Source organism: Microtus ochrogaster, chromosome 7, assembly GCF_000317375.1.
Source record: "Microtus ochrogaster isolate Prairie Vole_2 chromosome 7, MicOch1.0, whole genome shotgun sequence".
Lineage (NCBI taxonomy): Eukaryota > Metazoa > Chordata > Mammalia > Rodentia > Cricetidae > Microtus > Microtus ochrogaster.
The window spans coordinates 48,557,291-48,573,057 of record NC_022014.1 but is presented as its reverse complement, the minus strand read 5'-3'; the positions used below and the strand labels follow the sequence as shown (position 1 = coordinate 48,573,057).

Here is a 15,767-nt window from a genome sequence, read left to right as displayed (position 1 = left end):
CAGAGATCCGCCTGCCTCTGCCTCCCGAGTGCTGGGATTAAAGGCGTGCGCCACCACCACCCAGCTTACTTTTTGTTTTTATTTACTTTCCCTTTTGGCTTTTAAAACCGGGTAGGTCCCGGGCGGAGGCAGAGGCAGGTGGATCTCTGTGAGTTCGAGACCAGCCTGGTCTACAAGAGCTAGCTCTAGGACAAGCTCCAAAGCTACAGAGAAACCCTGTCTCGAAAAACGAAATAAATAAATAAATAGATTTATAGATAGATAGATAGATAGATAGATAGATAGATAGATAGATAGATAGATAGATAGATAAAAACCCAGGTAGGTGCCAAAACTTAGCCCTTTATTTATTATTATCTTTTAAAATATTTTTGAGACAAGGTCTGAACTGCATAACCTAGCTGGCCTGGAACTCACTATGTAGCCCGGGCTGGCCTGAACTCACAGACCCACCTGTTTCTGCCTCCTGAGCTCTGGAATTAGAAGCGAGCTCTACCACTCCTAGCTATTTAAAACAAAGAAAAAACTGAAAGTCAGATCTCCTTAGAAACTCGAGGAGCCCTGTGTCCGTTCTCATGTCTCCCCTTTCCATGTTATCTGTTGGGAAGCTGGAGGGTCTTGTTGGCATGTGGCTTTCCCTGAGGCACAAAGGTACATTTTGCTGTCCCTTGGCTCTCCTCCTTAACGAATATATACCGGCTAGAGTCACACCTCAGGCGTCTCCATGACTTCTGTGATCAAGAAGACAAGTGATTTTCTGGCCATATAGGGCTGCCTTAAGGGGTGGTCCTGACATTCCTGGGGTCCTGGCTGGCCTTAGAGAGGGAGCCGCCAACAGAGCCTGTCCTCTGTGACTATTTCATCCTCCTTGGCTCAGGCCTCCACGCTTTGGTTGTTGAACACCCAGGACAGTGTTGTCGACCTTGAAGAAGAAGGAATGGGCTTTAACTTGTGTAACATTTAGTTAAAGCTTAGAGAAAAGAAAAACAAGGTTTTTTTTTTGTTTTTTTTTTTAATTTATTTTTTATTGGTTATACACAGCATGCACACCAGTAGAGGGTACCAGATCTCATTACAGATGGTTGTGAGCCACCATGTGGTTGCTGGGAATTGAACTCAGGACCTCTGGAAAAGCAGTCAGTGCTCTTAACCTCTGAGCCATCTCACCAGCCCCCAGAAAAACAAGTTTTAAAATTTGAGCTGGGTGGTGGTGGTGCACACATTTAATCCTAGCACCCAGGATCTCTGTGGGTTAAGGCCAGCCTACATAAGTCTACAGAGTGTGTTTCCAGTACACCCAGGGCTACACAGTGAAACCCTGTCTCAAAAACAAAATAACAAATAAATAGCCAGGTGGTGGTGGCACATGCCTTTAATCCCAGCACTCGGGAGGCAGAGGCAGGTAGATTTGAGTTTGAGGCCAGCTTGGTCTACAAGAGCTAATTCCAGGACAGGCTCCAAAGCTACAAAGCAACCCTGTTTCTAAAAACCACAAAATAAATAAATAAAATTTGATTTTATTAACTTATTTTTAAGTACTTAAAAGCCTGCCAGCCGGGCAATGGTGGCGCACACCTTTAATCCCAGCACTTGGGAGGCAGAGGCAGGCAGATCTCTGTGAGTTCGAGACCAGCCTGGTCTACAGATCTACAGAGCTAGTTCCAGGACAGGCTCCAAAGCCACAGAGAAACCCTGCCTCAAAAAAACAAACAAACAAACAAAAAAAAAGCCTGCCAAACTTGGACAGAAATGTAATTATTTTGACAAAACATAAAATCTGGGCTTATAAGATTAAAGGCGCTTTGCCACCAAGCCTGACTGTCTGAGTTCAATCCCTGGGACCTGCACTGTGGAACCAGAGAACAGACTCTGGGAGCTGTCAGCTGACCTCCACATGCATGCCCCTCTCCACAAGCAAAATAAATAATAGATGTAAGAAAGGCATAAAATATTTATTCCTTAGCCATTACCAAAAGCAGGTTATTATCTTAATAGAATTTTTTTATTATTTTAAAGAGCCTAGATTTTAGCCTAGGTTGTAGTTTTATATCATTGCACTAAATTTTGATCTCAGCGATTTTAACCTTAAGTTGTTGTACATCTTAAATTGTTATCTGTTTGCACATCATTCTTGACTTGGGTAAGTCTTAGGCAAGCTTCACTGTCATTTGGTATGTAAAAAACAACTCATAAACATTTTTTTCTTGGTTGCACATAAGCCCAAGAATTACAGAATGTTACATTCCAGCAAGGGCCAGCCGAGATGACGAAAGTTCCACACTGAATGACCTTCAGTTAATGAAATGATCTTAGGGAAAAAGGCAGGAGGAGGCAGAACACACAGAGCCAGAGAAAAGATTTTTAAACGTTAACCCTGTGACAACAATTGTAGACTCAAAGTTCTCTTGAAGAACCAGGAAGAGCAAATGGTGGATTTTGCTGTGGGTCCAGTGACATCAAGCTGGACCGAGCACCCTTGTCTTTTTGCAGAATTTTCTTTTCCCTGGTAATGAAGGACCTGTGAACCTGTAGCTCTGAGAATCAGGCCTTCCTTGGGATTTTTTTCTTTTCTTTTCTTTTTTTTAACTTTTTAAATTGAGATTTATTGAGCTCTACATTCTTCTCTTCTCCCCTCCCTACTTCTCCCCTCCTCCCCACCTTCCTTGGGATTTAAGATGCTGTTGTGTGGTCCTCAAGACTTTATTGTTGTCTCTTTATTTTTTAGTGGTCCCATTTTTTCTCCCAGAATGGTTGTCTTTTTCTTTAAAAACAAAAGAACATATTTTTTTATCATTTATTTTTGTGTGCATGGGTCCCGCTAAAGAATGGTGACACCACGGCCCACCTATCAAACAGGAAATAAGGTTTTCTTTAGCTTACATACACAGTACACATGCGTGGAGGTCTGGGGACAACTTGCAGGAGCTGTTTCTCTCCTTCCACCATATGGGTCCTGGGGATCAAACACAGCTGTCAGGTTTGGCACCAGGTGCCTGCCTCTGAGCCAGCTCACCAGTCTTGTACTCTTTTTAGCCAGAATTAAGACAAACCTATCAGTGACAGTTCCCATAAGGAAAAGGACGGTGTATTGGGTGTCTGGATGAGTATGGGTATTTGGGGCATTTGGCATTTTCCAGAAGGACTTCTGTCTTATCTGCTTATATCCCAAACACATTGCAACCAGAGTTTTCATAAGAGGCTTTTACAAAAACAGTTGATCATCTGGCAGTTCTCAAGGCCCCGCTGATAACAAGGGGACTTCATTAAATCAGGGTCACACAAACATCCAGCAGAAGCCATCTGAGGAGGGAGGGAGGTCTGGTCTGGAGAGGGGGCTGATGTCAGAACCCTTGCTGACAGTGCCATCCAGTGAGGGTGCAGGAACTGAACTCAGGTCTCCTTCTGAGCCATCTCCAGCCTCAGAGGACATTGAGTCAAACATAACCTCCAGAGCCAGCTTCTCCCTGAGTTTAAATAGTACATGACAGCCTGGTGGTGATGGTGTGCTCGCCTTTAATCCCAGCACTTGGGAGGCAGAGGCAGACGGATCTCTGTGAGTTTGAGACCAGCCTGGTCTACAGAGCGAGTTCCAGGACAGGCTCAAAGCTACAGAGAAACCCTGTCTTGCGAGGGGCAGGGGACCACAGGGCAATGAAAACTCACCTAAGTTTATTAAATATGAATATTATATCCCGATAAGTTAATTTTAAAAGTTAAAAAAGTAAAGGGCTTTAAATTTTGTTTAGATTTATTTTGTATTGTATTACTATTTTGCCCTCTTGTATATATGTAATTAAGTATATGCCTAGTACCCGTGGAGCTCAGAGTCATAGATGGTGTGAGACACCATGTGGGTGCTGGGAACCCCAAGTCCTATGCAAGAGCAGCAATGAACTTCTTCATCATTGAACCATCTTTCCAATAAAAGTAGAGGGGTTTTATTATTCTTAGTTATGTGTATGTGACATTTCTTTTAAAATTTTTCCCAATGTGGACCTCTGTTGGTTTCAGGCAAGCCTGGTCTAAACAGAGTTCCAGGCCAGCCAGGGGTACTTAATGAGATCCTGCCTTAAAACAAAACAAACAAACAAACAAAAAGAAAACAAACTGCCAGCCAAGGGTGGTGGTGCACACCTTTAATCCCAGCACTCAGGAGGCAAAGGCAGGTAGATCTCTGTGAGTTCGAGGCCAGCCTGGTCTACAAGAGCTAGTTCCAGGACAGACACCAAAGCTACAGAAAAACCTTGTCTCAAAAAAACAAAACAAAAAACAACACAAAAACAAAAAGACACTATGACCATGGCAACTTTTTTTTTTAAGACTGGTTTTTCAAGACAGGCTCTCTTTATGTAGTCCTGGCCACCCTGGAACTCTCTATGTATACAATACTGGCCTCAGACTCACGGAGATCTGCTTGCCTTTGCCTCCTGAGTGCTAGGATTAAACGCATGTGGCAACACAACCCAGCCCATGGCAACAATCATAGAGGAAAACATTTAATTGGGGCGGACTTGCAGCCTCTGGGTTTAGTCTGTTATCCTCATGGCAGGAAGCATGGCTGCACACAGGCAGACATGGTGCTGGAGAGGTAACTGAGAGAGAGTTCTACATCCAGATCCGAGGGAGACAGGAAGAGAGAATCACTCAGCCAGGCTTGAGCATCTGAAACCTCAAAGCCACCCCCTGTGACACACTTCCTTCAACAAGGCCACACCATCTAATTAAGTGGCACTCCCTATGGGCCTTTGGGGGCCATTTTCTTTCAAACCACGACACCCTCTGAACCATCTAGTCAGCCCAAACTCTTGGGTTGATCCTATAGTACAGTAGGCATTTTCTTCATACGGTGTCATTTTGTCCTTATAAGCCCCATGAGAATTACTGGTTTCTTTAGGCTGGGGAGGTGACCAGTTGGGGTACCCAGGTACAGTGGAATTTGAGGCTCACTAGAGAGAATGCAGGCGCTGTCTGAGGTAGGTAGACATGGCTGGTCTAACCTCTAGTACTGTATTAGGTGTTTTGTCTGGCTGTGCAGCCTCTCAGTCTCAGGAACCAATCACTGCCCAGACCTGAACTGCTGAGGAGTGATGCCTCACATGAGGCAGCAGGGTTTGCCTGTGATGCCTTGCCAGGTCCTTGTGCCCACTTGCTTCACCTTCCTTGTCCTTCATCTTCCTGGTGGTTTCCCAGGGTCATGTTTGCCGTCTTCCCCTAAGGTCTGTGGCCAAAGCTGCAAGGGAAGAGGAAAATGCAGGCCCTCAGCAGACTGAGAACAGCAGGCAGCAGGTAAGATGATGGCATCTGTCTCCCACTGCCCCGGGCTGCTGTGTGAGGTTCCACTCAAGTATTGCCAACGGACAAAATTAGAAGGCGTTTAAAGATCTGTTGGCTTTATTTGCTGGTGTAGAATCAGGCAGTACTTTAGCCCATAAAACAGAACGAGTGTTCCAGTGAGCTGAGCAGACACTGGATAGACCAGACAGTGATGAAAGAAAGAAACTGAACAAAAAGAAAACTGACATTCCAAGTGACTTCCCTGGTAGGGTGGACAGGGAGACAATTACAGGAGAGTGACTGCTGAGCTCAGAGTTGCTGCCTTTGTGCCCATAGATACCAGCCTGTTTGGGACACTGGGCCATTGTCGCTCTCCTGCTCTCCAGTAATTCAGTTCCAACTTAGTGATGGGAACCTTTTTAGTACAGGTGACTCCATTTTGCACTTTAGTCTGGTGTGTGGGATCTTGTGCAGAGGCTCAGCCCCAAAGTCCAAGTGTTAACGGTATTCATTAGTCATTTGTTTGTCTCACGTGCCCAAGGCGTCTTCCCCTTCCCCTGTCTCCGAGGCAGAGCTCTGCTAGGGCGAAGATGTGGGACATGCCAGAGCTTCATGTTTCCTCGCTACAGACTGGGCACTCCGCAAGAGGAGGAGTGGTATCAGTATTCTCTGTCCTTGGAGGCCAAAGGAAGGCTTATAAATAGATCTCAGCCAGCACTGGGTGGGCAGTGACTGCGTTCCTAACTGACACCGTTATAACCAGGATGCTGTGGACCCAGATGCTGTGGTCGGTCATAAGGAGCACTGACTGTGAACTCTTTTTTTTTTCTTTTTAAAGATTTATTTATTTATTGTGTATACCATAATCTGCCTACATGCCTGCCTGCAGGCCAGAGGAGGGCACTAGATCTCATTACAGAAGGTTGTAAGCCACCATGTGGTTGCTGGGAATTGAACTCAGGACCTTCAGACAAAGCAGGCGGTGCTCTTAACCACTGAGCCATCTCCCCAGCCCCTGACTGTGAACTCTTGCTACCCACTTGCGACTATGACCCAGCTCTGCTCATGGTTCACACTGGCCACCTCCTTTCTCCATTTGGTTTCCAAATTCTGTTTTAAACAAAGGATGTGCTTGTAAGTAAAATAACACAGCCCTTCTAACGTGTGTGTGTGTGTGTGTGTGTGTGTGTTCGTTCATGTGTGCACTTCCTGTTTGGTCCCATTACAAAGATTATTTCATGCCACTCTTATATGCACTACCTGGGGCTGGGGTTGGGAATGTAGCATAGGGTGGACCACTTGGCTGGCATTGGTGTGGTCCTGGGCTTAAGCACCAGCACTTACTCATCTGGTATTGTATGGTCTTCACAGATTTTTATGTTTGAACATTCTAGAGTGTCATGACATTTGGCTTACTCCTACTGTCCTAGGTATTTGCTCTCTGCACTCCCTCGTCATGCTTTTGTTCATCATGACAGTTCCTGGGCTGGGGAGTATCGACTCTGGGGACGTTTGCAGCAAGTTGTACCCCAGTGGGCCTGTGTACATGTACATCCTGTTAGAGCAGTTCTTAACCTGGGGTCTAGACCCCTTTGGGCTTGCATATCAGATATGAAGTAGCAACGAAAATAATGTTATTGTTGGGGTCACCACAGCATGAGAACTTGTATTAAGGCCACAGCATTAGGACTGACAGTCTCCACTGTGCTCTACAGGTCCTTCCTGGTGATGAGGGAGAAACATGGGGCCCGAGATCTTTGTGCGTTAAACTTGGGCTGCTCTCAAACTCTGAGCCTTGTCCTCTGTTCTGACACTTAGGCACTGTCTGAGCCCCTGGAGTCCCGTTGGCTGAAGTATCTGGACAAGGACTGTGAGGACCAGGAGCTGGACAGAGGAAGAGCAGCTCTTGCTGATTGGCCAGGTCTGCCCTGCAGTCCAGCCCAACCGAGGAAGAGGTGCTAAACGGGTTTCATCTGGTTGTCACCGTGCCCACACTGACTCCTGAGGGGGGAGGGGGCTGATGAGCAGCTCCTATGACGTCACTAAGTGGGACTCCCATGTTGTACATAAGTGGGTGGGCAAAGTGGGCAGCAGCCATGGCAGCTAACCCTCAGACTGCGTGCTGCCTGGCAGAGGGAGCAGAAGCCTAGCTAGATTTCCCTGGATGCCTATAACTCCAGTCATGAGGGGGCTGAAGCCCTGCTCAACCAGCTGTGGAAGTGTGGCCAAAGTAATCAGTGGGTCGAGGGGGAGGGGTACTTTATATGAGGTTCTCCAGATCTCCGCGTGTCTCAGTAGGTTTCCATAGAAACCTCCTTAGGTTTGGGATGCTGCATGACTCTCAAAGGGAATGAATTACAATTTCAAGTAAGACTATTCTAACAACTACAAAACAGAGAAGAGGCTTAGCCGGACTGTTCCTGGAGGTGGTGTAGGAACCTGTGAAGGCTGAAAAGATTCCTCCCTGTGTCAGGCCAGATCTCAGTTGCTCTCTGTGAGGACAATTGGATGAGAGAACTTCATGAGTGATAGTCTTTCTTTCCTTCCTTCCTTCCTTCCTTCCTTCCTTCCTTCCTTCCTTCCTTCCTTCCTTCCTTCCTTTCCTTCCAGGAAATGGAATCAGAACACAGGGAAGCCTCCACGCAGCCTGCATGTCCAGGACTTGGACAGTGTTAAAGACAGCTTTGATTGCCAGGTCAGTGACCATGGAGCCTATGTACGATTGCATGCAAGTCTGCATACACATGCAAACACACGTGCAGTTAGGACTTTAGCCCACAGCGTTTATGATAGGTATCAACATTACTGCTACACCCCAGCCCTGTGGAATTTGTTTGGTTTTGTCCTTGAAGACATGGCCTTGTCACATTGCCTGGGCTGGCCTCAAACTTCTGCACCCAGGTCATACTCTTCCCTGTGCCTTGTGAGCAGCTGAGACTGCAGGTACAAGGCTTGGATAATATATTTCTTCACAATTATGAGGTTTATATACTAAAAAGTTCAACTTCTGGCATGAGATGAGTGTCTTTTCTGCTTAAAACTGAGTTCTGAGGCTGGGTGTGGTGGCACATACCTTTAATCTCAACACTCTGGAGGCAGACACAGATGACTCTCTGTGAGTTCAAAGCCAGCCTAGTTTACATAGCAAGTTCCCAGGTCCATAGTGGACCCTGTCTCCTCCCCCTGAAAAAGGCCAATTCCTGAGCCAGGTTATATACCCATAATCCCAGCATTTAGGAGACTGAGGCAGGAAGAGCATGAGTTCAAGGCCATTCTGACATATAGCAAGACATCATGGTCATCATCCCATGTGGTTAACTCACAGCCAAGAGCACATCATGAGACCCTGCTAAGGCTGGCCAGTAAGGCTTGAGGAAAGACTGTTCATTCTGCAGAGGAACGTCATCAATCTGGTCACAGTAGAAGTTGCCCTAGGTTTCCATGCAGGAATGCCTGTTCCCGTGCACTCCTTGCTTTATAGTGTTGGTGATGCTCAGACCTAGCAGGCCCACTGCACATTGAGCATGTGAGTGCATATTTTGTATTGTGCTGCTATAGAAGCCTGGGAATGAGGGTTCTTGTTCTTTCACCTCCTCTGCCCCTAATGGCTAGCTAAGGCCTACCCAGCTCAGCCTGACTGCATGCAGAGCATGGCACAAAGCCAGTTTTGTTTTCCAAGATAGGGTTTCGCTATGTAGCCTTGGCTGTCCTGGACCTTGCTCTGTAGACCAGGCTGGCTTTGAACTCACAGAGATCCACCTGTCTCTGCCTATCAAGTGCTTGGATTAAAGACCTGCACTGCCACCATCCAACCCAGAGTTCAATTTTTGATGTTTCTTAAACTACCTAGTGCTTCCAGTAGGTATGAGTCCCATTGAGCCAGAATCGTGGCAGTGAGTTACAGAGCCCTTACCGTGGCCCACACCCTGAGTTTCAATTTCACCAGTCTATTGTTTTAGAGGAACTAAGACCTCAGTGAGTTTACAGCAAGTTCAGTGGTAAAGCCAAGTTAGCAGTCAGAGTCATGCTCTCTTCAGCATTATCTGGGCAGTCCTGATGCAAAGATCCAGTGTTGCTGTCGAATTCCTTTGTAAGCAGTGAAACCCATTTTCCTGTGCATCTTTGGTTTCTGAGCTGGAAGAAGCCAGGCCCAGCTCCTTGTCACCTTCTAGAGACCTCAGTGCAGCCCCTGGGCCCAGCTGGGGCTGCACAGGCATGATAGACTACATCTTTCTAAGTGGTGGCTGTCTAGGCCCCTCCCTGCTCACACCTTCTCATGGAGACTGCTGACCTGACCCAAAGCTTCCCAGGAAATGGGTTATTCTGGATGTCTCCTTTATGTGAGGAGTGTGGTCACAATATTTATCCAATCAGGGTTAACATTTATGAACTTTGACTGTTAAACCTCACAACAGCATGTCCTAACCTGTAGGATTTAGACAGTAGTTATGCAGAAAGCAGAAGGGTTAGTGCTGATGGTCCTGCCAAGCGAAACCCTTTCTCTGGTTTCTTTCAGGACTCCACTGGCCTGTTTGGAACAGAGCAACAAGGTAGCAGTCCTGCCCTCGGGACTGCAGCCCACATCAGGGAACTTGGTTTTCCAAGGTGGAAACTACCAAGCCCTGTCCTGCAGGCTAAGGCCCAATCTTCTAAATGGGCACGGTTTCTCCTGTCACCTGGGAACAGCCCGCATGTGGATGGAAACCCATCAAGGCCTCTGCAGGAGAGCACCAGGCTAGCTGACCCAGCACAAGCTGAGCAAGGAACCCTTGAGGCCAGGACTCCAGGGGATGGCCACTTCAGCAGGGCTCCTGCCATTGTCCAGCCTGCCCAAACCACTCACACTGCCACACCCCAGCCAGAGAGGCCTAGCGGGAAGACCCCAGATCAGCCATGGCCACAGGGACTCCTCAAGCAGATGGTAGGCCCTTGGCTCAAGGGGCACAGAAGGCCCCATCCATGCAACTGTACAACCTCTTTACAACTGGGGAGGACTTTGAAGATGACCTGTAGCCTTCACTTTGACTCGTGTGTGATGTGGTTCCTGTATGCCAGTCCTCCATGCCACAGATGGGGGTGCTCTAGAACAAATAACCTGTCAAACAGACTTCTCTTATAATAGCAATAGTAAGGACCACAGGGTTGGTTAAAGTGCATATGCCATTTAATTACAGGCTATTTAAAAATCAAGTCAGAGGAAGCTACATGGGGGGTTTGTTTAAAAGCATTAACATTGGATCATTAAAAGGGGAGGCAGTATATAGTGAGAGCCTGCACAAGTTCTCCATCCCCCAGGAGCCATATATAGGCCCCAGTCGCTGCCACCTTTGACTTACATAATGGTTCTATTTGTTCACTTTTAACAAAAAAGCACAGAAGGTCATCAGGCTACAATTCTGGACTGCTGGTGCAATGCTGGCAGCAAGAGCAGTGTGCCTCTGCAGTTCCCTGGCAAAGGCCAGACTTAGGAAAGGCAGAGGAAGCTCAGCCGCAAGCACCTGGTTGTGTTCCCAGGCGTCAGCATGTGCACTCTTGGAGCTCTCCCCCCAAGTCACTCTCTCCTGCCCTGAAGGGTTTCACACACTCCCACCTGCAGGCTCTGGAAGAATGCCAAGAAACTGGCCTTATAGAGGCCCTGCTGTTCTACTGGATGCAACTACAAGACAAAGGGGTGGGTCACGGGGCTTGGGCACAAGCACTGTCACAATGGCGGAGGGTGCTTTGAATACTGGATTGTGTCCAGAGCGGCTCCGATGTCATAATTCTTGGTCTGTAGAAGCCTGGTGAGCCAGCCACCTTCATCAGAGAAGCCCATGGACAGCATCTGCGAGAGCGACTCAATCAGCCGGGGATCAGCCTCTGCAAAACAATACAGGAAAGTGAGGTGCCCTGTAACACTCCAAACACAGCAAGTCCTGCCTGCCAGGAAGACTCCTCTGTTTGGGCCTTACAGGAACCTCAGAGGTCAGCTAAAGGACCAAATAAATAGCTTGTTTTGTAGGCTTTCCAGTCTGTCACAACTGTTCAACTCTGCCACTGTAGCATAAACAGCCAGAAGGTATGTAAGCAAATGAGTGCGGTTATTTTCTAATAAAGTTTTACTGCCAGATGTGGTGGCTCAAGCCTGTAGTTCCAACACTCAAGAGACGGAGGCAAGAAGATCATTCAGGGGCATTCTGGTCAACAATGAAACAGCATCTCAACTCTTTATAGATAAAGAAATGTGACTCTCCTCTGACTGCCTGACTCCCCACCCTGTTGTTGTTCGGCACATGTGTCATGGTACTTATGTCCCTTGTAGCCGCGCAGAGCTGAAGTAGGAGTCTTCCTCTATTGCTCTCCATGAGACTGAGTTGGGGTCTCAGTGAACTCAGCTTACGAGTTCCATCTTGTCTAGCTAGCCAGCTTTGAAGGGATTTTGCCTTCTGCTTGCTGAGACTACAGACAGTTGCCACTCTGCCCAGCTTTTGGCTTTTTACATGGGTTCTGGGAGCCCAGACTATGGTCCTCACGCTTGCCCAGCAAGCACTGTACCAGACGAGCCAGCTCTCCAGCTCCCCTGCCCCATTCCGCCTCCAGTCCAGAGCCTTGCAAGTGCGAGATAAACAGTCTGCCATGGAGGTGCAGAGGTCTCACTGTGTAGCCAGGATGGCCTTTAACTCGTAATAAAGCCCCTCCCCAGACTCTCGTACAACTGTTTGCTGCCCCTCTGCTCTGCTGCAGAGAAAATAAGCTTTGAAAACCTCAAGGTCAAATCTGGCCCAGAGGTAAGTTATTCACCTGAACACCCTTATCCTGGGAACACCGGAGCTGGCTGCCTTTTTTGCAGGGTGTACACTTGGGACTAACCAGCCCAGCCCAGCACTTTACATACTGCCTGGCTTCTACTGGGGCCTTGGCCGTGGTGCTACCATTAAAATTTGCAACCCCCGAGAAAATGGTGTGTAGGGTCTAAGTTCACTTCATTGGCGCATGACGGCCCAAAACCAGTGTTGCCTTTTCTGTCACATCTGCCTTCTCAGGACATCTGGGTATTGAGATTTAGAAATTCCTAAAATGAGATGAGATTACTGTTGCTTGATGCAGAGAGAAGAGGTCAGACTATCTTCTAGTTTTCTCTGATGTCAGCTGACAACACCACCAGACAGTGTGCTGCAGGTAAGTCTACAACCCTAAAGCCACCCTGAACTACACAACTAGGTACTGCCTTTAAAAACAAATCCCAGTCAGGCTGTGGTGGCACATGCCTTTGATCCCAGCACAGGCAGATCTCTTGTGAGTTTGAGGCTAGCCTGGTCTACAAGAGCTAATTCCAGGATAGGCTCCAAAGCTACAGAGAAATCCTGTCTTGAAAAACCAAAAAATAATAAAAAATTTTTAAAAAATCCCAGCCAGGCAGTGGTGGTGTATGCCTTTAATCCCAGCACTCGGGAGGCAGAGGAAGGCAGATCTGAGTTTGAGGCCAGCCTGGTCTACAAGAGCTAGTTCCAGGACAGGCTCCAAAGCTACAGAGAAACCCTGTGTCGAAAAAACAAACAAACAAAAAATTCCAGACCATGCTACCCTTTTCTGTGCTGCCAAAACCAGACACAGGATAGGATACTCTGAAAGCAAAGTAAAAGAAAGCTCTGGTGACCACATGCCTGGTGGGAGATGTGGGTACGCGGCAGCTTCCTTCAGCCCTGTGGGCCCTTCCTGGGAGGGGTCTAGAGAGCTTGGTCCTTCTGATTCTGGCATCTGCAGAGACTGGAGTTCACCTGTGGATGGGTCCACTTCTTTGGAAGACAGATGGGTCCAGTCTTCATCCCCTCCTGAGCAATTATCAGACTCCATCTGTTCCTAGAATGTGAGCACAAGCATGAGGTGACTGGCCAGTGTGACCCCTCTATCTGCTCCCAGCCAAGTATGGGAATCCCAGGCCCTAGAGAGTGGCCTGCACCAAGTATGTTTAGTTTTTTTCATGATGCCAAGGCTTGAACCCAGGATCTCATGTACATCAGATAAACGCCCCATACAGAGTTACAGCTTCAGACAGGAGTAAGATTTTTCTCTATAGAGTTCTGTCAGAAGGCTTAAGAGACTGAAGACACCACAGAGATAACAAGGACAGAACCCCTCTGGCTGCAAGATGGCTGGGGCTGAGGCCAAGATGCCAAGCAGGCCAGTTAAAGGTCATGGGAGAAAGCAGACCTACCTCTGGCTGTCCCACTGACTCCAAAGCAATCTTTCTCATTTGCTCTGTCAGGGACTGTGAGGGGCCTTCGCCGGCCTCATCAGGTTTGCTGACTTCTGAAGAGCAGCTGCTTGGCTGAGTGCTACACTTGTCTTCTGTGCCCACACTGGAACTTTCTGGGGAGGTGGTCATCAGGCGGCTTCTCTTTCCTCCATGTTCCACATCAATGTCAACCTCAATGCCTAGAGAAGGAGGAATAGAGCCATCAAGTCCAGAGGCCTCCCCTGCACGTGTTATCAGTGACTCGGTGGACTGGGACACTGGCAGCTAGCCAAAGACACAGAGGCTGGACTTAACCCCAGAACCACATAACCATGTGACATGATAGACCATGTGACAACCCCCATGGGCTGAGCCCAACCCCAACCCTGCTGTCCCCTTCAAAGCCTGTGTTTGTCAAAAGACCCAGTGACAGACAAGAAAGGCCCTGCTACCTTGTGTCCTAGGTGTCAGTGATCACAGTCTCTGAGCCAAACACAGCACTGGGCCACAGTAGTGGCCTTCCTTGGCTGGTTCTCAGAGAACCTACCAATAAAAGACCGTGGCTCTGGCTTACCCCAACCTCTGCCTTCTGAGAGGTTGTGTGCCAACTCCTTTTCCCTCTGGGCCTCTGCTCTAGTACAATCAATTAGAGGCAGTTAGCATGTGAGTCATCCCCTGCTTAGTTCCTCAGAGAGATGGGGAAGGAAAACTCCCAAGACTTCCACAAGAGCTGAAGCAACCCTCAGTTTAAACTACCCAGAGTCTTTTTTTAGAAAGTTTGCTGTCTTGTCAAACTCTAGGTATTCTACTACTTAGCAACTCCATACACTTCAAAGGCCTTTATCCTCCCAGACAACCTCTGAGCACTGCAAAATAATGCCTGCTCTCTCACGAGAAGATCCCAGTGGTCATGATACACCCACCACCAGCATAGACTGGTATTAGCTAGTGAGAGCAAGAGGGTTCTGGGAAGCTCCAATAGAAGTCAAAAGCATTGTCATGACCAAGGATGGACCAGGAACTGAGCTGAATCCACACTCTGATCTTTCTACTGAAGGACTCACTTTCCAAAATGACTAGTTTTCACACTTAGACACATAAACACACACTAACTTCAAAGCACCCTTCGCCGGGTATCCTTGTCCCCCTCCACCCAAGGACCACAATTCAGACTTGTCTTGCAGAGAAGCTGCCGCAGCCCCTGAAAGCTCATCTGTTGGATGAAGACAATCTCAAGTGAATTACAATCCTCCAGAGCCCCACTATATCCTAGCGTGAGCCCTGCTTCTCCCCCAGCAACAACCCAGCTGATGCTGCGCCACTTTGATCTCCTTGGAAAGCAATGAGAGCCTGGTTCTCCAGAGCCTCTTACTCCAACGCCAAGGCCATGCAGTCTGACTGAACTGCTTTATCTGTACTTCGTTTGGTGTCAGGAATCAAAGAGTTTGTTTGTTTTTTCTTTTTTTGGTTTTTTAAGACAGGGTTTCTCTGTGTAGCTCTGGAGCCTTCCCTGGCACTAGCTCTTGTAGATCAGGCTGGCCTCGAACTCACAGAGATCAGCCTGCCTCTGCCTCCTGAGTGCTGGGATTAAAAGCGTGTGCCACCATCACCTGGCTAATCGAAGAGTCTTAATACTCTGCCACAGAGCTACACCACATCTCTACCTAAACTGTTCAATTTAACTGTAAGACCAAGATGCCACTGCTGCCTCAAAGCTGCATCCTGGGGCAGCATGAGCACAGATGGTCTTGGCTTGCAGCAAGTGGTGGTAATACCTAGTAGCTATAAGGAGGAGGAGAGACTGGAGGGGGTTAGGACACCCTGTCATCAGCATTCCTTCAGTACTGGACACTGGGTACCTCCTAACACTGCAGACATAGAACAGGGTGGGCAAGCACTTCCTAAATCACACCAGTGTGCCCCAGAGACAATACCTAGGGCCATAGTACTGAGAGGTGACACTGTGCTCCCCCACCCCAGCAGAGCTCTGTCCCACTGCAGAGCCAGGCACGACCCAGAGCACCTGCCTCTAGCACTTTCTCTCTGCTTCCAGAAAGATTTGGGGGTTCTGAAATGAGAAGGAGAAGAAATCCCAGCAGGCCAAGACAGGAGGAATTCTACAAGTTCAAGGCCAGTCTAGGCTACATAGCAGAGTTCTAGGCCAACCTAAGCTAACATGAAACCTTGCCTGGAAAGAAGGAGAGGAAAGAAGGAGAGGAAGGAAGGAGAGGAAGGAAGGAAGGAAGGAAGGAAGGAAGGAAGGAAGGAAGGAAGGAAG

General features: G+C 47.9%; 2 protein-coding genes across 3 annotated transcripts in view; one reads left to right on the top strand and one right to left on the bottom strand.

Annotated features, from left to right (window-relative positions):
- Positions 1-10,366, top strand: part of Mrnip (MRN complex interacting protein) — a 24,796-nt gene extending 14,430 nt beyond the window's left edge. The window contains 5 exon segments of the mRNA XM_005350157.3: positions 5,217-5,286; positions 7,093-7,229; positions 7,885-7,969; positions 9,791-10,166; positions 10,169-10,366. Of these exon segments, the coding sequence (XP_005350214.3) occupies positions 5,217-5,286; positions 7,093-7,229; positions 7,885-7,969; positions 9,791-10,166; positions 10,169-10,287 (787 nt within the window). The 3' untranslated portion in view covers positions 10,288-10,366.
- Positions 10,367-10,413: 47 nt separating this feature from the next.
- Sqstm1 (sequestosome 1) overlaps positions 10,414-15,767 on the bottom strand; it is a 10,111-nt gene continuing 4,757 nt past the window's right edge. The window contains exons 6-8 of one of the 2 annotated variants that reach the window (XM_005350156.3): positions 13,469-13,689; positions 12,918-13,113; positions 10,414-11,133 (exon numbers count right to left, since the gene is read on the bottom strand). In XM_005350156.3, coding sequence (XP_005350213.1) covers positions 10,976-11,133; positions 12,918-13,113; positions 13,469-13,689 — 575 coding nt within the window. In that variant the 3' untranslated portion in view covers positions 10,414-10,975. The remainder of the gene's footprint in view (positions 11,134-12,917; positions 13,114-13,468; positions 13,690-15,767) is intronic. The other variant, XM_013347400.2, reaches the window with a different exon arrangement.